General features: G+C 40.2%; 1 protein-coding gene across 2 annotated transcripts; it reads left to right on the forward strand.

The window, feature by feature from the left end:
• Positions 1-1,061: 1,061 nt before the first annotated feature.
• On the forward strand, positions 1,062-25,606 carry LOC131218491 (DUF21 domain-containing protein At1g47330). Of its 2 annotated transcripts, XM_058213048.1 has the most exons (12): positions 1,069-1,323; positions 3,825-3,901; positions 4,028-4,111; positions 4,204-4,317; positions 4,590-4,676; positions 5,740-5,879; positions 5,984-6,071; positions 19,054-19,127; positions 20,423-20,610; positions 22,439-22,701; positions 24,317-24,363; positions 24,915-25,606. In XM_058213048.1, the coding sequence occupies exons 1-12, from the start codon at positions 1,146-1,148 to the stop codon at positions 25,189-25,191; spliced, it is 1,617 nt and encodes a 538-aa protein (XP_058069031.1). In that variant the 5' UTR covers positions 1,069-1,145; the 3' UTR covers positions 25,192-25,606. The 2 variants fall into 2 exon arrangements, 1 of the variants encoding a protein (XP_058069031.1); XR_009157767.1 differs by lacking the exons at positions 24,317-24,363; positions 24,915-25,606 and having other exon boundaries at positions 1,062-1,323; positions 20,469-20,610; positions 22,439-22,578.
• The last annotated feature ends 296 nt before the right edge of the window (positions 25,607-25,902 follow it).

Here is a 25,902-nt window from a genome sequence, read left to right on the forward strand (position 1 = left end):
TAAAGAAAAACTTGGGTGAGGGTATTTTTATCTTTCAGCCTCACTGTTATTTCTAATAGGGAAGGCATTGTTTGGTAAAACATTGATTCCCATGAAATTTTATTGTAAAAATACCCTTTTTAATGCTTTATTCTCTCTATTTAAAGTCGCTTTTTGTTTCTTTATAACTTTTCCTGAAACTTAGACCACCAGACAGCTCATGTCATCGTGCACAAATTACATTGGCCGATCAATCTCACCCATCCGCAAGGTGGGCCTAGGTAGGGTTGTTAGATTAGGACCTGAGATTACAGTGTTCTTTGCAAACTGAAGTCGCCTACAATCTACATGGGCCCCACAAAAATAGATTATTTAAGTTGTTGGATTCGATATGTATCACGTCTATTTTTCTATTATAAAATGTTGACCGTCCACTATTGTCAAGCGTACAACAGTCAGATTTCTCCGCTGCTTACGAGGAAACGAACTGGAACAAAAGGGTGGGACAGTGGACGGACGCGGATTGTGTAGTGAAGACTCCGTTGGGTCCACCGTGATGTTCATGTTTTATCCACACCGTCCATCCGTTTTTCCAGATCATTTTAGAAAAATGAATCAAAATTGAAGATATCCAAAGCTCAATTGGACCCACCACAAGAAACAGTGGTAATTGAACGCTCACCGTTGAAAGCTTCTCGAGGGCCACAGAAGCCTTGGATCAAGCTTATATATATATATTTTTATCCTTCATCCATGTCTCTGTGACATTATGAACAGGTTGGATGAAAAATAAAAATCACTGTAAGACCCTACGAAGGTTTCAACGGTCGATACCATCATCCCCACTGTTTTCTATGGTATGGTCCACTTGAGATTTGAATATGCTTAAATTTAGTCAAATACCCTAAAATAATCTGCAAAAACATATGGACGGCGTGGATAATGACACATACATAAAGGTGGGCCCTACAGAGTTACTCACTACACAATGGGCGGACAATCCGAATAGAATGGTTATACTGTCCACGTGATCCTGTAGCAGTGTATATACTCATTTGGTTTGGGGGGGGTTGGGTGATTGATTGAAGTTGAGTTACAGAAAGGGTAGCAAAGGAAAGGGAAAGAGAGGAGAGAGAGAGAGAGAGACAGAGAGAGAGAGAGGTAGGATGGGAGCAGACGTGGCATGCTGTGGTACGACGTTTTCACTATACGTGGTCGTGATCGTTGGGTTAGTATTGTTTGCTGGTTTGATGGCTGGGCTGACACTGGGCCTAATGTCCCTTGGCCTCGTCGATCTGGAAGTCCTCATCAAATCCGGCCGTCCTCAGGACCAGAAGCACGCCGGTCTCTATTACTACTCCCACTCACCCCATTTCTCTTTTTCTTCCTTTTATTTCTTTTTAATTACTCGATTATCGTGGCTTTCTTGTTTCTTCATCTTCTATAATCGATTTCTATATTGAATTTATGAAATTGCTTTTGTTAGCTTCTATAATCTGTTTGTTCACACATACACGCATACATACCTACTTTCTTCTTGTAACTTCAACTTACCTTCAAACAGACAAAAACTGACTTACCTGTGACTTCAACTTACCTCCAAATAGGTAACGTAATATTGCCAATCCAAGCTTTTCATCAGATGAGACCCTCATTTATGTTAGCTGGCCCAAGAATCAGACAAGTCAATTCATCAATAAGGGTCGTTTGGATGCCTGTAAATGGTTCAAGTGGTAAATCATTTACAGCCTATCCTGTTTGGCTGTAAGCTGTAAATGATTGTTTGTGTTTGGATCAAGGTGTTCCATAACGGTAATGGTGGCCATAATGGCCACCACCGTTACTGTTATTATATGGGACGTTATGGTTGATACAGCCTTTTTATTTTATTTTTGAAAAAAAATCCTGTTTCAAGATGGTTACGGGTCTGTTACAGGCCATTACGGGCAAATATTATTATTTTGTTACGGCCATAATGCAGGGGCATTTTCACACTGGGCTCGAGTGGGGTCGCCTGTTGGATGCAGGGGCACACTCGGGGTGGGTGACCCATGCGATTTGGGGTCCATGGGGGAGGTCTCGTGTTCGAGACTCCTTACCAGGGGTGAGTAATGCGCATTTCACACCGGGCTCGAGTGGAGTAGCCCGTGGGATGCGGGGACACACTCGGTGTGGGCGGCCCATGTGATTTGAGGCCCACGAAGGGGGTTCGGCTGAGGTCCTAACCCATGAGATATGGGGCCTGGGCTATGGGATAAAGGGATTAATTCGCCATACTCTAACAGTTCGAGCTTTTAGAGCAAGTGGTTAATTGTCCTACATCAAATTGGTATCAGAGCGGGAGGTCTCGTGTTCGAGACTCCTCACCGGAGGTGATTAATGCAGGGGCATTTTCACACTGGGCTCGAGTGGGGTCGCTTGTTGGATGCAGGGGCACACTCGGGGTGGGTGACTCATGCGATTTGGGGTCCATGGGGGAGGTCTCGTGTTCGAGACTCCTTACCAGGGGTGAGTAATGCGCATTTCACACCGGGCTCGAGTGGAGTAGCCCGTGGGATGCGGGGACACACTCGGGGTGGGCGGCCCATGTAATTTGAGGCTCACGAAGGGGGTTCGGCTGAGGTCCTAACCCATGAGATATGGGGCCTGGGCTATGGGATAAAGGGATTAATTCGCCATACTCTAACAGTTCGAGCTTTTAGAGCAAGTGGTTAATTGTCTTACATCAAATTGGTATCAGAGCGGGAGGTCTCGTGTTCGAGACTCCTCACCGGAGGTGATTAATGCAGGGGCATTTTCACACTGGGCTTGAGTGGGGTCGCCTGTTGGATGCAGGGGCACACTCGGGGTGGGTGACCCATGCGATTTGGGGTCCATGGGGGAGGTCTCGTGTTCGAGACTCCTTACCAGGGGTGAGTAATGCGCATTTCACATCGGGCTCGAGTGGAGTAGCCCGTGGGATGCGGGGACACACTCGGGGTGGGCGGCTCATGTGTTTTGAGGCCCACGAAGGGGGTTCGGCTGAGGTCCTAACCCATGAGATATGGGGCCTGGGCTATGGGATAAAGGGATTAATTCGCCATACTCTAACAGTTCGAGCTTTTAGAGCAAGTGGTTAATTGTCCTACATCAGGCCATTTCAGCCCCATAATGCAAAACGATTATGGTTGTTACTGTTACATAACCATTTTTGTATACCATGGTTTGGATAGCCTTGTAAACTGTTTTAGTCCTATAAATGGAGGGCTAATCTTTCCAATTATGGCTGTTAGGTTGTAAATGTAGAGCCTGTAAATGAAATCACAGTTTTTTGCCTGTAAATCAAATGAGGCCGAAAGCTGTAAATGATTTACAGCCTATAAATCATTTACAGGCATTTTTCAGCATCCAAACACATACTGTAAATCAGTTACAGTTAGCCCCATTTACAGGTATCCAAACGACCCCTAAAGAATTAATTAACATAAAAGTAGGGTTAGAAAAGGCCAATGTCCAAACTTCAGTTCATGTATGTTGCCCACTTCATAATTAGCCGAGGGATTCTTTGAACAGAGCACATTGGCATTGGGGCCAACCTGATGAATGGCTTGAATCTCTCACACATGTGCTAGTGCTACATGCATGGAGACTTAGTAGAGCTTCTATATGTGAACATTGTAATGCTTTTCTCTATTTATGAAGGTTTAACCTCGTTCTCACCCATAGAGGAAGCTAATTTCCATGCTTCTATGTGTTTTCTATACTCCTTTGTACTAGGTTTAACCTCATTCTCACCCATAGAACATTGTAAGTATATTTATTCAAGTACAATCCTCGTTAATGTTTCAAGTGATTGATTTTGGCAGCAAAGATATTTCCTGTGGTGAAAAATCAGCATCTATTGCTATGCACTCTTTTGATTGGAAATTCTCTTGCAATGGAGGTGTGTAATTTCATACATAAACTCCCTTATTCATGCAATTCTGAAATTCGTTGTCTGTGGTTCTTGCTTTACTGGAACATTATTTTGCTGTTCTTTACTATGTTGTTTGCATGTTCTTTGTCATAGTCACTTCCAATTTTCTTGGACAAGCTTGTGCCTCCTTGGGCTGCCATAGTGCTATCCGTGACTTTGATACTCATGTTCGGAGAGGTGATTACATTCAAACTCCACATATAGTTTAACCTGGCTTACTTTTGCTAGGCCCACTAACTCGCTTGTTTGTTTGTTTATGTAAATTACAGATACTACCACAAGCCATTTGCACTCGCTATGGCATGGCTGTAGGGGCGACAATGGCACCACTTGTCCATGTTCTCCTATTGCTGTTTTTCCCAGTTGCTTATCCTATCAGTAAGGTACTATCATTTTGTTTCTTTTCTTACCCATTCCCTCAGTAAGGTACCACTCCAATAGATGTCTTCTGCGTACTTTTAGTTTAAGGCATAGTTTTATTGTTTCATTGAAGCATTTTTTTTTTTTTCAGCAAAAGAGGTATCCCGAGATTTTACATTTTATAACTGTCATGTTGATTGGACTATATTTGCATGCGATGGTTTACTGGTTTTGGAAAATAACATTGCTGTGGCTTTGACTTGTTTTTTTGTTTTCCCTTTGATATTGTGTGCAGATGCTTGATTGGTTGTTGGGTAAGGGGCATGCTGTTCTTTTACGGAGAGCAGAGCTTAAGACATTTGTGGACTTTCATGGAAATGAGGTATTGCATTCAACGTAGATTTGCCTAGACTTGCTGCAACAACTGATTTGGCTGCTCTTTCCCAATCTCCCTTATGTTTCATATTGCTAAGAAGTCTCTGGAAATAGAAAAAGAACGAAACTAAATGTCGAATAGTGCTGGACAACTTGACATTATGGTCCAGTCAATATCTTGGCATGAAATGTCAATTGCGGTAAGATTGTATCATTTTCATAAGATCATACTATGACTTCTAGAATATACTTCGCAGTTTCGTCAACACCATTTTCCAAGCACCCACGTGCAATCAGCATACGCAACTAAAGGGATCTAGAGCACATAATTCGCTAATATAGAATGAAAATCTTGGCATCATTTCAAGTCTTCATATTGATTTCCATCTTAAAATGCATTTTCGTATCGAGTTGGACAAATAGTAACTATAGGATCTCCCAAGAGAGGATCCATGCTAGTCATAGTTATTTTAGGCACTGAAAGGGAAATTTTGCAATTATCTATTTCAATATTTGGTCAAAACCCATGCAACATATATTCTCATAGCTCTTGCCTGATCTTTTTGATATGTGCATTATCCCTTGGACTCTTGTTTAATTGGAACTGAAAAGCAAAAGGCTTAGGAAAATTGCCTGAAGGTCTTTAATTTATGGTATAGTTAAAGTGGTGCTCGTTCTGGCCTAAGAAAATTTGTTATCTGCCACGGCTTAATGAGACAAAAGTCCTCTGATCGAGCTGTGGTTCTTGTTAGCTTCTCTCGGTCTTTGTACTAGAGCACTTCGAAGTTGGAATGCAGTGATCAGTTGAATTACTCAAAATTACAAATCTTCTTTTCCATGCTTTTTCGGTTCTAGAAGTTGGTTGTTAAGATCATTCTTTATTTGGATCAATGAGTTTATCAAGATATCTTCTTCCAAGATATGATATGATACTCTTTTTGTTAGACTGGTCTCAAGCTTTTATGTTGACATTTTAGTTACTGTGAGTCTGTGACATAATTGGCACCTGTGGTTAGCATCTGTATTGAAATTTAATGCTGGAATAATGCCTTCTATATTGTGCTTAACAGGCTGGAAAAGGTGGAGATTTAACACACGATGAGACAACCATCATTGCTGGAGCCCTTGAAATGACTGAAAAGACAGCAAAAGATGCAATGACCCCCATATCCAAAGCATTTTCTCTTGATCTGGATGGCACCCTTGATGTGTGAGTTTGTCATTTCCTATAATAAGCGACAAGCTCATTTAGTCACGTTCTATTATATATTTTAGTTGTCTCTTCCTAAATGTGTTTTTTCCCCCTCCTTCCAGGCAGACATTGAATTCAATAATGACAAACGGTCATAGTAGAGTTCCTGTTTATATAAGAAATCCCCGTAACATAATTGGACTCATCCTGGTAAGTAAAGATTTCATAAACAAGACTTTGATTTGTTTGATTTACAATTCTAGCTGCACTGCATAGAAATAAAAATGGAAGTTTGTCTTCGTGGACTGCCAAGAGAGATGAAAATGGGAGTTTCGGTCTTTATGAAAAGACGTCCTTGAGTTTTCCTTTTGTTTCATGTGACTGCTGTGAGATGTATCTTGTTCTCTTAAAACCAAACTGTTTGGTGTCCTCAATTCCAAGGCAGTTTGTGACTTCATCAGGGAGTTCCTCCAAAAGGGGGCGTACAAGGAACTTGAAGCATGCTTTTGGATTACATTGTTTTCAAGGACATTGAAGCTTGACTTACACCCCTTAGAACTGGGGACTAATAAATGGTTGCATTATGTGCATGATTTTTTTATTAGAACCATTGTTGAGACCTTGACCAAAATTTAAAATTAGAAACTTTTGTGTTGAGGAAACTCATTAAGTTGTTGTTGGAGTTTTACAAGTTCAAAGAACTTTTTCTGCAGTCAGATTGCTCAAGTTTTTGAGTAAATCGAGTGTGTGGCTCTTGATTTTCAAGCAATCCATTATTATTAATTTTTTTTTCAAGTACATGATGCTATTGTTTTGGGTTCTAAGAAAATCAAGTTGATCCAAGTTTTAAAAGACTCAATGACCTATAGTTTAACTAAGTATATAGTCCTTGATAGGGGAGCATGATTCATGTAGCTGATCCCAATTAGTTGGGATTAGGCCTATTAATGCAGGGGTTTTTTCACACCGGGCTCGAGTGGAGTGGCCTGTGTGACGCAGGGGCACACTCAGGGTGGGCGGCCCATGTGAGGCGAGACCCGTGTGAAGTGGGGCCCATGAGGGAGGTTCAGCCAAGTGCCTGACCCATGTGAAGTGGGGCCTGGGCTATGAGATAAAGGGATTGATTCACCACGCTCTATCAATTCAAGCTTTTAGAGTAAGTGGTTAGTTGTCTTGCATTAAAGTATTATCAAATATAGAGGTCTCATGTTCGAGACTCCTCACTGGGGGTGATTAATGCAGGGGCATTTTCACACCAAGCTCGAGTGGGGTGGCCTATGTGAGGTGGGGGCACACTCAGGGTGGGTGGCCTGTGTGAAGTGGGTGGCTCATGTGAGGTGAGACCTGTGTGATGTGGGCCCATGTGAAGTGGGGCCCACGACGGGGTTCGATTGAGGGCCTGACCCATGTTAAGTGGGGTCTGGGCCATGAGATAAAGGAATCGATTCGCCATGCTCTATCAGTTCAAGCTTTTAGAGCAAGTGGTTAGTTGTCCTGCATCACCTATATGATGAAGTTGATCAGAGTTTTGATGATGAGTTATTTAGGTACGATCGAATTTCTAATTATTGATCTTGAATTTTTTTCCCACCTTTCATTGTATCAATGTGAACTGATTCACATTGGCCTAATGCAAATGGGATTGGTTCCTCTTGTATATGTCCGCTAAAATGCTACACATCATAATGTAGCATAGATGGTTGGTCCCCTTTGCTACAAGTGGAGCACATGTGCAACTTGTGGTGGGGTCCAATGTGTGTTATTCGACAATGAAATGTAGGTGAAAAAATTAAAGATTCCAAGTAGAGTCAAGCCATTCTTCACTTGGAAAATCGTTGAGAAATAAGTGTCATTGTATTTCTTGGGCATGCAAGAGAGAAGATTCATGGGGAAAAGGATGTTTGCTTAGAAACTTAATTAGTGGGAGACTTTGTGGGGCTCTAGGTCCGTTTTACTTTGAATTTGTATGGTTTGACACAATTTCATGTTGTTTGGAGGTAGGTATTGAATGAACATGCTTCTCAGGGACTAGAGTGATGTAAATGGGTCTTTTTGGGTAGTTCTATATAAGGGGTGAGTGGGGAATATGAATTCGATCAATCCAATCCTTACTTTATTCTAGTAAGATTGTGCTTTGATAGAGCATTGCTCCTTACATTGGCCCTTGAATCGGGTGTTTATCTATGAAGTAAAATATTTCTCTTTTCCCTCATAGTTCTTGTGATTTTCTCTTCTTTAGTATCCTCTCTCCCTCTCTCCACATTATTTGGTAATAGAACTTGTTCTCACACTCCGTGGGCGACGCTTCATCAATGTGTTAATTCTTGAGATGGCCGCAAGATGCGGTGATTGTGGCTGAGACTTTCGTGTGGAGGTTGATGCTAGAGATGAAGAAATTCGCGAACTTTGTAGGCATAGCTGCATAGAAGAATTAACTTTGCTTAGATTGTCAAGAAGCTCATAGTGGACATGGTCGTAGATGATCATTGTTTGAGTATCCCCGATATTGTTCGTATCTCCAGCCTGGCGATACCGATAACACTGGTAGTATAAGAAATTCCAAGTATTACCAATATATTGCTAAGTATTACCAATGCATCGCCAATATTTTCGATTGTGTAAATTCCAGTTGTCACTTATATTGCTAATGTATCGGTATCATCCATGTATAACCCATGTTTTCGACTGTGTAAATTCTAGTTGTTGCTTGTAGGGGTGTACATGAATCGAGCTAGCTCAGTTAGCTTGCTCGACTCGACTCGAAAAAGCTCGATTTGACTCGGTTCGAAGTTGAGTTCGAGCCGAGTTCAAGTAGGCCCCAGCTTGACTCGACTTGGATCGAATCCAGCTCGAATCGAACTCGGATTGAACCAGTTCGGTGACTCGGTTACTTTGCCATTGATGTTGCTCACCAAGTGTTTGATAAAATGACTCAACAAAGTGTGGTTGGTGGCAAGGAAGGTATGTACATGAAACAAATACCCTTTTTTTATTGCTTTTGCTTGATTTTTATGTTGCTTAGAAGGTGTTTGATAAAATATCTATAAAACCATTCTTCTGTTTTACATACAGAGGGATTTTGAAGGTGTAGTCCAGGTGTTTGTGGAAATGCCTCAATGGCGAACTTGGCTCAAACTCGGCCCAGGCTGGCCCGAGCTGCTAACTGAACCAAGCCGAGTTGGCTAGTTAGGCTCGAGGACCGAGCTGAGTTCGAGCCGAGGTCAACCAGTGGTCGAGTCGAGTCGAGCTGAGGCGAGCTCGACTCGGTACGACTCGATGTACACCCCTAGTTGCTTGTATTGCTAGTGTGTTGGCAATATTTCAATATATTGCCAAAAAATTGTTTATTAAAAAAAATTCCATTTCAAATTTTTTTGGGCGCATGGTTGTATGATGAAATGCATGTTTGTATGTGTATATGTATGTATGCATGGATGGATGGTTGGATAGAAGGATGAGTGCGTGTGCACACGCATGCATGGATGGATGGATCGGGCATGTGTGTGTGTATTTATGTATGTGCATGCATGAATGGAAGGATCCATCATTTTCCCCATGTTTCCCCAATGTCTTCCTGACTTAACGATACATGCTTTTAGGCCCCATTAAAGGGAAACTTATTATTTGATTCCTAAATATGCAAATATGCGCTTTTTTGGCTATTGTTTGATTCTTAAAGATGCGAATAGGTGTATTTTAGCATATCCTAAAGTATCGTTGAAAAATTCACCATTTCCCCCATGTCTCTCTGATGTTTCCCTGAGTCGCGTTACGTGCTTTTAAACCCCTATTAAAGAGAAACTTATTATGCATGCGTCTTTTTTGTAATTATTTGATTCCTAAATATGTAAAAATATGTGTATTTGAGTATCTCTTGACGGTTCATTGAAAAATTCCGCCATTTCCTCATGTTCTCCTCAGTCAACGCTACATTTCTAGGTATTAGCCGGCGATGTCGATACATGTTTCCATATCCCTAGCTAGTAATACATGCATTGATGCCGATACTACGAACACTGGTCATGATCATTCGGGTGATGAGTTCAACGTGAACCCATTTTCCCATCAGTTGGCACTAGAAGAGCCATAAGAAGTGAATCTCTTTTGTGCTATCGATGCTCCCAAGATCGATGTGTCAGAGTTCTATGCTGCTCTACACCTCAATGAGTTTCTCGATTGGATTGGTGTCATTGAGAAATTCTTTGACTATTAGACGGTGGAAAACTACCGTGTGAAGCTTGTTGCAACCAGTGTTCGAAATATCAGTATCGCACTATGTATCGCACCCCTGGGATACAGATACGTATCGGTTATCGCACGGGATATATCGTTTATATTGCATAATTTATCGCACTTTTTGGGAAACATGGGGAAACATTGGGAAAATGTTTGAATTTTTTAATGAAACTTTGGGGATTGTTAAAAAAGCCCTTAATACACCTTTTAAATCATAACATCTCAAAAAAAATATGCACATAATAAGTTTCCTTTGCATAGGGTCCTAAGCTATGCGATGTTTAACTGAACTAATGCAACTATATTTAAATTGGATGCATGATATTTATAACTATATCATAGTTATGTATGAAAACACAACTAATTCATTGAAAAGACAAAGAATAACTGAAGAAGTAAAATTTGAGAAATGTACGTATCAATGATGGGGACACGAAGTGACATCACCAAGTTCTGAAGGGCCCACCATGATGTATGTGTTGTATCCACACCGTCCATCCATTTGAAGATATCATTTTAGGCCATGAGAAAAAGAATGAGTCAAATCCAAGGCTCGAGTGGACCCCACCACAGAAAACAGTGGAGTGACGCCCACCATTAAAAATTTCTAAGGGCCACAAAAGTCTTTGATCAAGCTAATAGTTGTTGTCTTTTTTTTTTTCTTTTTTTTTTTTTTTCCCCTTTTTTCATGTTTGTCTTAACTTATAAACAGGTTGGATCTCAGATAAACATTATAGTGGACCCACGATCAGGGTTTCAACGGTGGGTGTCCCTCTCCCCACTGTTTTCTATGGTGGGGTCCACTCTAGATTTGGATCTGACCCATTCTTTGTCTCATACCGTAAAATGATCTAGCCAAATGGATGGACGGTGTAGATACAACACATACATCATGGTGGGCCCCACAGAACTTGGTGAGGTCACTTTATTAGCCAGTCTGGCTACGCGTCCTGAGAATCCGAGGACGCGGATTTCTTGCGCAAGCCATTTGTAGGAAGTTCCGGCGTTGAAAACTTAAGTGGGGCCCAACGTGATGTTTGTGAGTAATCCACTCCGTCTTTTTGAGATCATTTTAGAACAAGGAGCCAAAAATGAACAGGATCCAATTTTCAAATGGGCTGAAAACGTAAGGATTGTACATCCACAGTCGAAATATTCATGAGGCCATAAAAGTTTTGAATCAGGTTAATATTTGTTATTTCAGTTCATCTCAGCTCCGTGGGCCCCACCATAATGTATTTGTTTCATCCATTCCGTTCATCCATTTTTACGGATCATTTTAGTGCTTGATACAAAAAATTATAGGGATATAATCTCATGTGGACCACACCACAGGAAAACAATAATGATTGGATATCCACCATTAAAATCCTCCTAAGGCTCACTGTACTGTTTATTTGACATCCAATCTGTTGATTGGGTCATAAAGACCCAGATGAAGGGAAAAAATAAATATCTGGTTGGATGACAAATAAACATCACTGTGGGCCTTAAAAAGGTTTCAACGGTGGAAATTAACAGTTCCACCGTTTCCTGTGGTATGGTCTACTTGAGTTGTGGATATGGTTCAATTTTGGGTTGAACACCTAAAATGATCAGTAAAAATGGATGAACGGCGTGGATAAACCACGTGCAATCACGGTGGCCCAACAGAGTTTATTGGCTGGTGTCAGTGGGAGTAGCCAATCCGTTTCCCCACCCAATGGCTGATGGTCAGTGCTCTGTGGGCCCCACCATGATGTATGTGTTTCATCCATGCCGTCCATCTATTTTTCTAGATCATTTTATGATATCACACAAAAAATTAGATATATTCCAATATCAACTGGACCACATTACAGATAACAGTGGGGAATGAACGTTGACTATTAAAAACTTTTTGGGGTCTATAAAAGTATTAGATCTAGCTGATATTTGTTTTTTTCATTCATCTGGGTCTTTATGACCTAATTAACAGATTTGATGTCAAATAAACAGTGCAGTGGGCCTTAGGAGGATTTAAATGATGGATATCCAATCACTATTGTTTTCCTATGGTGTGGTCCACCTGAGATTTATATCCCTCTCGTTTTTGGGGTAAAGCCATAAAATTATCTTTAAAAATGGATGAACGGAATGGATGAAATACATACATTATGGTGGGGCCCACAAAGCACCGACCACCATCCGCGGGCTGGTGTCAGGGGGAATATCCAATCCGTTTCCGTCATTGACGGCCCCATTGCCACATGACCAACTTATGTGGGTCCCACCATGATGTATTTTTTGTATCCACACCGTCTATACATTTGAAGAGATCATTTTATGGCATGAGCCAAAAAATGGGTCAGATCCAGAGCTCGAGTGGACCCCACCATAGAAAACAGTGGAGAGAGTGACTCCTTAAAGGTGGGCCCTTAAAATTCCTAAATTTAGGGATCAACCCCTTAAATTAGATGGGAAAATGGATGGACAGCGTGGATAGACAACATACATTAAAGGTGGGCCCAACTAAGTTTACTGAGTACGATAAGAGCGTACTCCGTAACCCATCGCACGATCGAAACCTCCTTTTCACCCCATCTTCGTGCCCTTCTTCGTTTTCCCTCTCCTTCACGCACGCAGAGGTTCCGACGATCGTGGCGGCGGCGATTCTCGTTCTGGAGGAAGGGGTTCCTCAATTTGGCCCGATTTCTCGTCAGAATCTCCGAGAAATCCCCACAGATATATTGTACTTACATATCGAATGACCCACCTCCGATCACCAATCTTCGCGGGTACTCTCCGATTTCTCCTTTTTAAAAAAAAAATAAAAAAAATTCTCCACCTATACGCATGGCGATATCGTGCAATATCTGAATTTTTGCATTTTTGGTATCTTCCGGGCGTTATCGCCCGGGTATCGTCTCCTTGGGGGCCGATAACGATAATATCGGCCGATAGTATCGATATTTCGAACACTGGTTGCAACAAGATTTTGTGCTTATGCTTTGACTTGGTGGGGCAAAGTTTAAGGGATGCGCCTTTGGAAAGGAAAGCCTAAGATTGCATCATGAGAAAAGATAAAATTGAGGATAAAGGAGAAGTTTCTTTTAATTGATTATGCCTAAACATTGTGCTCTCAATTAAACAACCTTCATCAAGAAGCAACACAACACCAGAGAATTTGCTTATGATGTGGAATGACAAAGAAAAAGTGAGGAACAACTTGAGGTATGGGTGCAAATTGCGTATGGCAATACTTGATGAAGTGGAGATGCAATGCTTGTGCAAGGTCAATGATGCATATCAATTAGGCTTGAAAGATGAGGCTAAGCTTGCTCGTAGCGGCTCAAAGTGGATGTTCGTAGTCTTTACCCTTAACGTGGTGAATTTTCACATGGTGGAGGTACGACGGCTAAAGGTGGGCATGCCAACACTACCACAGACACTCCAAAGACTCCTACAACCAGTTGAAAATTCAACACGTGTTGTGGCCGCCGGGGGGGTGTTCACTTGTTTCAAATGTGGCCAAGTTGGTTACCATGGAAGTGGTTGTCCAGATTGACGAGTTGATGCTTGCGTGAAGTACATTGATGAAGAGGGAGATCGTAATGTCTTTGATGATATTTCTACATACATTGAGGAGGGTCATCATTCTTTGTATCATTCATAGATGACTATTATAGAAAGGTATGGCTGTACTTTATGAAGTACTAGTGTGGAAGGTGATAGTGGAAAAGCAGACAGGGCAAAAGTTGGAAGTTTTAAGGACAACTAATGGATGTGAATTCACTTTCAATGAATTTAACCAGTTTTGTAAATATGAAGGGATCGTGCGGCATAACACAATCAGGCATACACCAGAGCAGAATGATGTAACAAAATGGATGAATCAGACTTTCTTAGAGAGAGCTTGAAGCATGTTGAGCAACACTGTGTTAGGCAATGAGTTATGGACTGAGGTTGTTAACACGGCCTAATACTTAGTGAATCGGTCTCCGTTTACAGCGATTGGTTGTAAAATTCTAGAAGATGTATGGAGTGGTCATAATGTTGATTACTCGGGGCTACGAGTTTTTGGTTGCAATACTTTCATGTAGCGTCAATTGAGAGAGATAAGCTAGAACAAAGGGCTATGAAGTATATGTTTGTTGGCTGTGGTGATGATGCGAAGGGATATAGGCTGTATGACTAGGTCACACGAAAGATCACGATTAGCCGTGACGTCAGGTTTAATGATGATTCTTTGTTCCATAAGGAAGAACACAAGTAATCAAGAAAATCAGCAGTGATGAATGTTGAAATTGACAAGGATGAAATTTTGGTTGAAGCTGAGTAGCAGCAAGAGGTACAAGAGCAGGTGGAGCAGCCACCTGTAGGAGAAATCCACCTAGAGATCGCAGATTACCAGTGAGATACAGGGATTACTCGAACATTGCATTCGCCCTTATTATAGATGAGAGGGATCCATCCACCTTCCAGGAAGCACTGGATGATCCAAATGCTGAGAAGTGGATGAGGACGATGCAAGACGAAATGAACTCTCTGTGTAAGAATGAGACGTGGGAGCTGGTGGAGTTTCCCGTTGGGTGTAAAGTGATCGGATCCAAGTGGATTTACCAGGACAAATACAAGGCAAGGTTGGTAATGAAAAAAGAAGGTATCAACTTTAATGAGATATTCGCGTCTGTTATCAATCATCTATTAGATTCGTGTTGGTGCTGGTTGCCCAATACAACCTTGAGCTGGAATAGATAGATGTAAAGACTGCTTTCCTATATGGGGAATTAAAAGAGCATATTTACATGAAGCAACCAGAGGGGTTCGACGAAAATGGGTTAGAGAATAAGGTTTGTAGGTTGAGAAGGTCATTGTATGGCCTTAAACAGTCGCCTAGTTAGTAGTACAAGAAGTTTGATACTTTCATGGTGAGTCAACGGTTTATCAGGAGTGAATATGATCATTGTATCTACTATAAGACATCGAGTGATTGATGATTCATTCTATTGGTATTATACGTTGATGACATGTTTATCGTCGGTCAAAGCATGTCCGAGATCAATATATTGAAGACTCAGTTGTCAGGGACATTTGAAATGAAAGATTTGGGGGCTGTAAAGAAGATTTTCGGCATAGATATACATAGAGACAGAAAGATGAGCAAGTTACAGTTATCTTAGGCAGCGTACCTTGCGAAGGTATTCGTGAAGTTTGGGATGGACAAGGCTAAGCCCAGTTAGCACACCCCATGCTTCTCACTTCATGCTTTCTTCAGAGTAATACCCCATTACAGATGAAGAAAAACAAGTTATATCTCATGTGCCCTATTCGAGCGCAGTTGGCAGCTTGATGTATTCTATGGCCTCTACGAGACTGGATATTTCACATGCAGTCGGTGTTGTGAGCAGATACATGTCAAACCTTGGCAAGCAACATTGGATGGCGGTGAAATGGCTACTTCGTTACCTACGAGCTACGATAGACTACATCTTGACATTTCAAAAATCTGAGGGAAAGCTTGTAGGCTATGTTGATTCGGATTACGCAGGGAATGTGGACAACAGAAGGTCGACTTTCGATTACTCGTGTGTATTTGCGGGTGGAGCGGTCAGTTGGATGCTGAAGCTTCAGTCTGTGGTTTCTCTTTCCACAATATAAGCTGAGTGTATGGTACTAATAGAGGCATTCAAGGAAGGTGTTTGATTACATGGAATGATGAATGAACTCGGGCTTTAGCAGGAGGCCGTGCTAGTTAATTGTGATAGTGAAAGCGCGACCAATTTGGTGAAGAATTTGGTTTACCATTCTAGAACTAAACATATTGATGTTCGTCACCATTTTATTAATAGGTGCTCGAGGAAGACTGTGTCACTCTAGAGAAGATCCACGCGAGCATGAATTTGGCGGATATGCTGACAAAGGTGGTTCCCACAGAGAAGTTTTGATTCTGTTTGATTTCTGTGGGTCTGATGAAAGGTTGATGAAGACAGAGTGTGCACGAGAAGAAGCAACGACGATGGTGAAGCCATGATGGAGGCGATTAGAGATGGAGCTTGAGCTGTTGTTCGTGACAATTGAAGACATGATGGAGATTGGTATCAGATGTCTTAAATTTGTCTGTAATTGGGTCGGTCGATGGCATCGACAAACCACTTGATCCCATCAAGCACGACAACCCACTCGATCTCATTGAGAAAATCCCGAATTATTCCCTTTGCTCGTTGGACAGTTTGTGAGTCCAAATCGATATGATCGAAGGTGGCTTTGATCCCATCAAAGAGCCTTTGATGGCTGTCAATCACATCGACAGAAGCGCATGGTTTTGCGGAATTGCGGGAATTGTTTCCTATTCCGGGTGTGACACGATATATGGGTGTAATTGCGGGATTATGGTTGTTCCAATGTTTCCTAGGCTATTCTAAGGAGGGATACACATTTTTGGGGGCTTGGGGAAGGCGAAAACGAGGGTTTTTGGATTATTGTAAGTGATTCCATCTCTTGTACTTTTGCTTTCATAGTGATTCGTTGTCACTTTATGCTGTGGTTTTTTCCCGCAAGGATTTTTCCACGTAAAATCATGTGTGCTTTTTGTGATTGCTTGATTTGTGTTTGCTTAATTGCGTGAGATCCGAATTCAGGGTTTGCTTCTGTGGATTCACAACATTACCAAACTTTGAGTTGGTGGTCAAGGTTGATTGTGATACCTTACGCATGGGCATTGGTGGTGTTCTTTGTCAAGAGGGCCTTTCTATTGCCTTCGTTAGTGAAAAGCTCAATGAGGTGTGGCAAAACTATTACACAGATGATGTGGAGTTCTATGCAATCGTGCAAGCTCTACGGCATTGGCGATACCACCTCATTCAAAGGGAGTTCATTTTGAATTCCGACCATAAAGCACTCAAGCACATCAACAATCAAGGAAGCCTTCATTGAAGACATGCAATGTGGGTTGGCTTTTTGCAAGAGTTCACCTTCTATTGAAGCATAAAAATTGACGGTTTAATCAAGTGGTGGAGGCACTTAGTCGCCATGAAGTGTTTCTAAATACCATGAATGTTCACTTCATGGATTTCGATGAGATCAAAGTTTTTTATACTAATGATCGTGACTTTGATGACGTATGAAGGCTATGTAAAGATGAACCTCATGATGATTTTCTATTTCCATGATGGGTTCCTTTTTCGGGGATCTTGTTTATTCATTCCCAATGCTCTCTACGTGAGGCATCATCCATGAGCTTCATGCCAAAGGATTGGGAGGACACTTTGGCTTAGACAAAACCATTGCTGCAGTGGAAGGAAAAGTATTTTTGACTGAAGATTTTCGTGGAGTGTTATCTGAAGCGATGTCGAACATGCCAAAGTTCAAAAAGGCATGCACAAAATACAGGCCTTTACAAACTTTTGCTGGTTCAAAATTCTCCTTGGGAAGATGTAAGCATGAATTTCATACTTGGGTAACCAAATACTGAAAGAGGCATGGATTCCTGGGAAAATGTAAGCATGGATTTCATACTTGGGTTACCAAATACTCAAAGAGGCATGGATTCCGTGTTTGTAGTTGTTGATAAGTTCTTAAAGATGACACACTTCATCCCATGCAAAAAGATGATGGATGCTTATGTTGTCAATCTTTACTTTGGGAACTGGTTAAGCATCATGGCATACCCAAGTTGGTTGCATCCAACGGAGACTCCAAGTTCCTTAGCCACCTTTGGAGGATTTTGTGGAAGAAACTTGGGGTCAGTTTGTTTTATAGTAGTGCCTATCATCCTCAAACGGATGGTCAAACTGAAGTTGTGAACCAAACTCTTGGCAATCTACTTTGGACCCTAGTGGGAAAGTGGCTTGAGCAATGGGATGTTGTGCCTTCCCAAGCCAAGCATGCATACAACTCCATGGTGGAAGAGCCATCTGAGAAGTTTATGGGCATGCTCTATTGCATTATATCTTTGCCGAATTTGGTTAAGACAAGTAAAGAATCTGAAGAATTTGCCAAGATGATTGCAAGGGTTCATGAAGTTGTTCGTCAGAAGCTTGAAACAAGCAATGCCAAATATAAAGAAGCGACCGATGCACATTGGCAATTGAGGACCTTTAAGGAAGGAGAGCTTGTGTGGGGGCTTTTTTGAGAAATGAGAAATTTCTGATGGGTGCATATAACAAACAAACTAGTAAGAAGATTAGCCCATGTCGCATTTAAAAGAAGATTAACAACAATTCATACAAGACTGAGCTTCCATCAGACATTTGCACTCATCCTATGTTCAATGTGCAAGATTTGCCAACCTTCTATGGTGAACCGGACTCAAACTCAAGGTCGAGTTCCATCCAACCCGGAGAGGATGATGTAGCACACATAGTGGGGCACACCTTTGCTACAAGTGGGCCACATATGCAAGATGTGATGAGGCCCAATGCGTGTGACCTGGCAGTGACATACGGATGAAAAAAGTTAAGATTCCAAGTAGATTCAAGCCATTCTTTACTTGAAAAATTGTTGAGAAACAAGTGTCATTGTATTTCCTAAGCATGCAAGGGAAAAGATTCAAGGGGAAAGGGTGTTTGTTTAGAAACTTTATTAGGGTAGACTTTGTGGACCTATAGGTTCATTTTACTTTAAATTCATATGGTCCCAATGTAGGTATTGAATGAGCATGCTTCTTTGGGACTAGAGTGATGTAGATGGGTCTTTTTGGGTGGTTCTGCATGAGGGTATAAGAGGCAAGGGGGAAAACGAATTTGATCAATCCAATCCTCACTTTAGACTAGTAAACTTGTGTTTTGATAGAGCATTGCTCCTTTTATTGGCCCTCGAATTTGGTGGTTATCTATAAAGTAAAATCATTCTCTATTCAATCATAGTTCTTGTGATTTTTCTCTTCTTTATCACCTTCTCTCCCTCTCCCCACATTACATTTGTTCCACATGAATGTTCCTAGCAAATTAATTGATTCTCTGCTTGCTTATCACGAAGTCAATTAAATTTTTTGCAGGTAAAAAGTCTGTTGACAATTGATCCTAACGATGCCGTCCCTCTAAGAAAAATGACCATAAGGAAAATCCCAAGGTAAGAAAATTAGCTCATCCAGGTCTTGGCTTTGAAAGAATGCAAACTTCCCTTGTCTTAGCTCATCAATTTCTTAATCCATTTGGGTATTGTGTTGTTATTAATCATCATTCGGATGCCACTACTGATTTCCAAAATGAAGTACTTCTATTAGTTTAGTGGATTACCTGATTATTTATTATTCATATTGCTATGAACATTTTGTTGTTGATCATTATTCTAGGATTTAAAAGCATGGCATGTTCATTACGGTTTATCATCCACTGGCCTTAAGGGATCTTGTGTATCGGTGATGTCCAAGGGTATATATTGGTTGCTAAAGCTCTAACCTTCAAACACAACTTCAGGGTTTCGATCTTCAGACCTTAGAATCTTTTTTTATACAAAGAGATATTCTGTATATTCATTAATAAATTTGTTTAACCACATATTCCCATGACATGTTGATGCGGCTCGTAAGCTTTAGGGAATGGGGATTGATTCAGCAGATTGACCATTAATGAATGCCATTATCTTCAACTGGTAGATGGTGGGATTCTGCATTCATTTATCTGAGTAATTCCCATTAGCCAAATAATGTGGCCAACAGTCTATAGCTATTGACAAAGGCTGCTCTCCCAAACTCATGAAAATATTTCCGTGTGGATACTGCTGCTAGATTTTATTTTATTTTGAAACAAATAGTAGTTCACTGCTATAAGAGTACCCTGATAGCTTATAGCATGTCATCGTAATTTTAATTTCATATTGTATCTTGATGGAGCATCAGCATTTGTGTTCTTTTGGAGACACCAAAAATGACACAAAATGCTGATTTCTAGCACTAACACGCGACCTCATTCAAGGTCGCTAATTCTCGGTAAGACACTGCCACAGTAGGATTAACCCTTTTAACCTTTAGTTTTCCATTATGATGCAATTTCTTTTGAATGCTTTTGTTGTGAGGTCTCCAACCTTGTTAGCACAATTCATGGTTGCTTTTGTTGTCTGTCTGAAAAAGTTTTGCCTACTGTTGTAATCAAATATAGGAAGGTCAAGAACTTGAATTTCCTGATATCTTTACTTGTAATTAGAGATTTTATTGTCGTAATACCTCTTTTAAATTACATAAATTAAGATCAAAGGCATCTAATTTCTCATTGAAGTATTTAATGTCCAAGTCTATGTGACACTTAAAACTGTATTTTCTTCATGAGATTCTCTCATTCAAGAATTTAAATCAGTAAACATAAATTGATACTTCATTGTTCCGATTGTTTGTTTTTACATTTCTTGATTTCCTGTCCACTCTACAGGGTGTCAGAAAGCATGCCTCTATATGATATTCTGAATGAATTTCAGAAGGGTCAGAGCCACATAGCAGTTGTTATAAAGTATAGCAATGAGAAAAATGATGCACTGAAGAAAACCAAAGAGGTGAAACTTGATACTAAGTTGAATGGTGAGAAGCCGAGAGATGTAGCTGATACAACTTCAAAGCAAGGTGATAAAAAGAAAAAAAAGAAAAACTAGATATTGTTTGCATGCCCATTGATAGACTGAGAACTCTATAGGATTTCACTCGCGCATGTAAATTATTATTTTTATATATTTCTTTTTTTCGTTATCTTTCCTCTGTTTGTTGCCTGGACAATATAAAATTGCATTGGCTATTTTCTGTGTTCCTATCTAAGAAGAGATTGTGAAAACCTTGTCTCCGTCGATGCTATTAAATATCATCTTCTCTGTCATATTTTCTCATATAATGAAATAAAGCACCAGCTGCATACTATTGCACATGCACATATATACAATGTCCACGAAATAGTTGTGTCGCTGTAATTTGATTACATTAAGATCTGATGTTAAACAATTTCACATTCAGGCTAGCATTTCTTATTAGTAGCTTGTCCAAAACTAGTCCTTTCGTTTCCTTCATTTTTTTTTAAAAATCCTTACTTACCAATGGTCATCATATACCTACATTGGCTTCCTAGTAATCTTTTAGTGAGCTGCTTATGCCACACATGATTGCACACCAACTCAAGAAGTGATGATGCACATGCAAGTAAATCCAACACTGCTCTCACACGCATTCATATTTTATTGGCAACAGAAATCGTCAAACCCTCTTCTATGGGCTTTTCTCAGAGTTGTCTTTAAATCTTGTTTCAATATCTATCTGCCATTTTCTAGCTTTTTAAAGCGCAAAATGCAAACCTAAGATCAGTCTCCTAATTGGGTGGCTCGACTCTATTACCTTGTACTGTGAATCCAATATTGTACCAACCCAACTTGTGAGTTGGCTCTACCAATATATTTCAATTTCCGATTTGTCACTTTTGGTTTGATAAGCTGGGGCTGCAACCTCAAGGTTGCAAAACTAGCACCTCCCAGTTTCAGGTACAAGCTCGAACTTATTTCAACTGTAAAACGCTGAAATGATTTTTTTTTTTTTTCATTTATCCATCATATAAACTAGTAAATTCAAATTCTGAAATTCTTGATCCATAGTTCAGACAGATCATAATATAATAATATGGAATGGAATATGGTGAAGCTTCCTGTACAAGTGTTACAAAATGGGTAATTTACTAATTTATTATATTTCTTTCTTTTCTTCTGGTCACCTTCTTCATTATATATTTTTTTCTTAGGCCAGACTCCTATGATAGTTCACCACCATTTTGGAAATGTTGGTGACTCATCCTTCTTACATGTGTATTCCTTTCAATTTCAAAAAAAAAAAAAAACAACCTTCTTGCATTTGTCACACATGTATGGCAATCCAGACCATCCAAATTGTGGGGCACATTGTTGATAGACCATATCTCAAATGTCACACTGATCAACCAATCATAACCATCCAGTTGTTGATTATGAAATGGATTGGTAAAAGTAAAATAGACAGTTGTCCAAATCAAAGAACGAAAATCAGATGGTTACTATCATCTGATCGGTATATTTTTGTCTTATGGTCCATCACATCTGTTTAAGCAATTTGGACAGTCTGGATTGTACTTATGACAAGTGTATGGTGGAAGAGCCACCACAATTTCAAAATGATGAACTTAGAAGTGTAGCCCTCTTTTCTTATGATTTAGTCATTGTACAAAAAGTCACACCTTTACTCCTCACTGTGCAATTAGCTCTATGTGTTTTCATTATTTTGCTCTGGTGGATTTTATAGCTGGAAGAATTACTGTGAATTTGCAACAGTGGGATTCCCTTGTAGATTCTATGTTCTGCTGTCTCGAATTGTAGAATTTACTTCTCCAAAAAAAGAAATAGAAAAATAAAAATGTAGAAATGATTTCTTGTGACAATTGCAGAACATGATGGTCTGGGCCATGCTTCTGTTGACCAAATCATGGGGGGTAGATCAGAGTTCAATGATTCTCATGCTGCTGTCACAAGGAAGGATGGAGATCGACAGTTCAATAATCGGCCTTTGGCAGCTCCTGTGTTAAAAAAGCGACATAGACGTTCAGATTGCATTTTAGATGTTGAAAATGCCCGTCTCTCAGATTTTCCATCCAATGAGGAGGTTGTGGGTGTAATTACCATGGAGGATGTCATAGAAGAACTTCTACAGGTAGATATAACAGATGATATCTTGTCTTGGAAATATGTAGTTTTATGCTAAAAAAGTAAACCAAAATGAATCTATATCTTGATTAGCTTTTAGTCTCTTGCATAAGGGTTTTTGTATATGTTATTCATGTTATGCATTTTGTGGTAATGTTATTCATGCTATGTAAAATATGCAGACGATTGCAATGCCTTTCTCATGAGAAAGTAAAACCTAATTGGGAGAGGTCTTTTATTGTAAAATAAGTATATCCTAGATTTTTCTTTTGTTGCTGCTAGATGATCGTGGATGGTGATTGTGGGCCATTTCCATTGTCAGTTCCAGATCTTGGGTAAAGTAAGTTACTGTTTGGTGGGCGTCTGAATGTAAAACTTTTGCCAATCTACAACCCAAATGGGAGAAAGGTTAAGATGATGATGAACTTAGCCGCATATATGTTTGTCAGTTCAGAACTACATACATGGTGACCGCAGAAAACAATTAGCGCTGTCAATGGGTACCCGATGGATTCGACCCAATTTTAACTGGTCCAGGTCTCATTTTCTGGATCTGTTAAGAAATCGGGTCGGGTTTGGTCTCACATTTTTTTACACAGTTAAAAATTGGGTCTGATCGGGTTCAAGTCGATCCATCAACTTACGCCTGGTTGAAGTCAGGTTGGGTCAATCAACTTGGGTCCGGTTTGGATCCAGTTAGTTTTAATCGTACTATCACATTTATTAAACATAATAATTCTAGCAAAAAAATGAGCTTTCCAAAGCCACATGTATATAATACAACCCATTGACACACCATGCATATGTCAAAGTGACACGTGCGTGTGCAATCTACTCCATCCATCAGGTGGGCTGCCCGACTCCATAAATGCTCTTATTTCTTCCAAACCCTACAGGAATCCTAGATCCACTGATCTGATGGGCACCTGAACCCAATCAGATCCAGGTCTGGGCTTTTAAGAATGAGACCGGGACCCTGATACCAGACCCAGCAAGACCCAGACCCGATTAGTCCAAGTATGGGCACCATAGGACCCAACCAAAACCAGACCCATTAATAGTCCTAAAAACAATACTTTTTAACATGTTCACAAATTACATATATGACTGCATTGATTTATGCAAGATCTTATGATGCTTGGTTCATAAAAGTGTAAGATCTAGAAATCACCAGATAATTAGAAATTCATATCTATGAAACTTTCATGCATGCAACGAAGGAATGAGTTTTGAATGGTTTAGTTTTTATATTTGACTTCACACTTGGACACCATAGATCATGCGAAGCCCAATTTTAATTAGATTTCCTTCACCACGCAAAGCTATACTTGAGTAAACTTTGGGAGGACCAAAACCCTCAGAGAACGGGTTAATACTAGACATCAAAAATCATTTTTATGCTACAGAGATGATTGACTAGCCCTTTACACAGAAGACATGGAATATATATATATATATATATTTGATGGATCTTAAATTAGTACTTGCTCACCGTGCATCTCCCAAGTGCCATTGTTATATCGCACGCTATATCTCTTGTTTTTTTTTTTTTTTTAGCACAACCAATGTTCTATTCTTTATGGTGATTCTTCCTAATCCTGAATGTTATTCGTGTCATTCAGGAGGAAATATTGGATGAAACTGATGAGTATATAAATATCCACAACAGGTAAGGACTGAGAATGTTATGATTCTCTTTGAAAATTCCAGGGATTTAGCTGTGTCTGGAGTAGGGTCCAAATCTGCATTGCGCCTATTTAAATGGCATTGACTATGGAATTGACATGGCTTTTGTTTGGCAAGTGTGGAGAACCTGTAATTCCACATTGAGTGGAATGAGGGAAGTTCATCAAATTGAGTATGAGTGACAAGTGAGTTCAGCGGGGAAAGAGCCAAATAAAGCACAATGGCCATTTGAACCACTTCCACTATCCAAATATAGCGACTCACAAAAGCTGCCTTAACGAATTGGAATTTGATTCCTGAGTTGCCGAGTCAGCGTTGAGTAATTACCTGTTCGAGTACTTGAGGCTATTGGTTGAACAATTATGATATGGCCAATAGCTTTTTGAATCTAGTTATTACTCTTTTTTATCCAAAGAAATCTGGTTGAGCATTTAACCAGACCAGTCTTTTGATTGAGTTGATGAGTTACTTTTATTTCTGCAATTGAAATTTTGAGTATTAGTTGTTTCTATGATTGATTTCTTTGGGACACAGGATAAAGGTCAACATGCAAGCATCTCAAAGAACAGCTCCTAAGCCCAACTCTTCTCAGCCTTCTCCTACATTATCATCCGTTGCATGCACTCCAACACCGGCCTCACCATCATCCATAGCATATAATCTTCCTCAACGGTCACCCACCTCCCCCTATCTAACAGCTCCAGGACCCACACCAACACTCTCAATCTCCACCGGAACTTCAGTGACAAACTCACCCATTACAATGCGTTTTCAAGATTCTTCTGAAGGCATTGTCCGGAGAGAGAGCTGATGTCCAAGGAAGTTGGTTTTTAGTTTTTATATGACCTCCAGCTGCTTACAGATAGAGCGTGTTGAAACACTAAAACCAGCTGCAGAATCAGATAGAAAAGCTTGAAGTGCTCGTCTGTGCTGGAGTTAAGCAATAGAGTGCAGTCTCTTGTCGGGCTGCCAAGAATGTTGTGTTGTCGTATGAGTAGGTAATGTAAACATGACAGTTTGTAGTGTGAGTGAAAGTGAAAAATGTCATATATCTCAAGTCTGTAGTTGCATGCATTGGTTGTGCTTATATGTAGTTAGCTGATTGTGATTATATTTTCAATTACATACCTAAGTTGGACAAGATGTTACCAATGTAAACCTCAATGGAATAAGAGGATGGCATTGTTTTTCATAATTCAGATATTGGAAAAAATTTCACTTGTTGATGGTTTTTGTTTTTGTTTTGTTTTTGCAAGTGTATAAAGTGTAAGAGGACCGATCACCTACAACTGGTTGTACACTGCAACCCATCTTGATTTTCTTCCCTTGAAAGAAAGGGGTTGTAGGTGATCAATGGACAAAATGAAAGGGAAGAGGCCAGGAACTAAGGAGTAAAATTAGGGCTGTCAACTGGTCTGGATTCTGAAAATTAAAATTGACTTGATCTATTTTTCCTCAGTCCATTATCAGCCCTGTGTGAAGCGTGCTTGTGTCATTTATCAAGGGCATTAGTTCTGTTTTG

The sequence above is a fragment of the Magnolia sinica genome, chromosome 11, assembly GCF_029962835.1.
Source record: "Magnolia sinica isolate HGM2019 chromosome 11, MsV1, whole genome shotgun sequence".
In the NCBI taxonomy this organism is placed as follows: domain Eukaryota; kingdom Viridiplantae; phylum Streptophyta; class Magnoliopsida; order Magnoliales; family Magnoliaceae; genus Magnolia; species Magnolia sinica.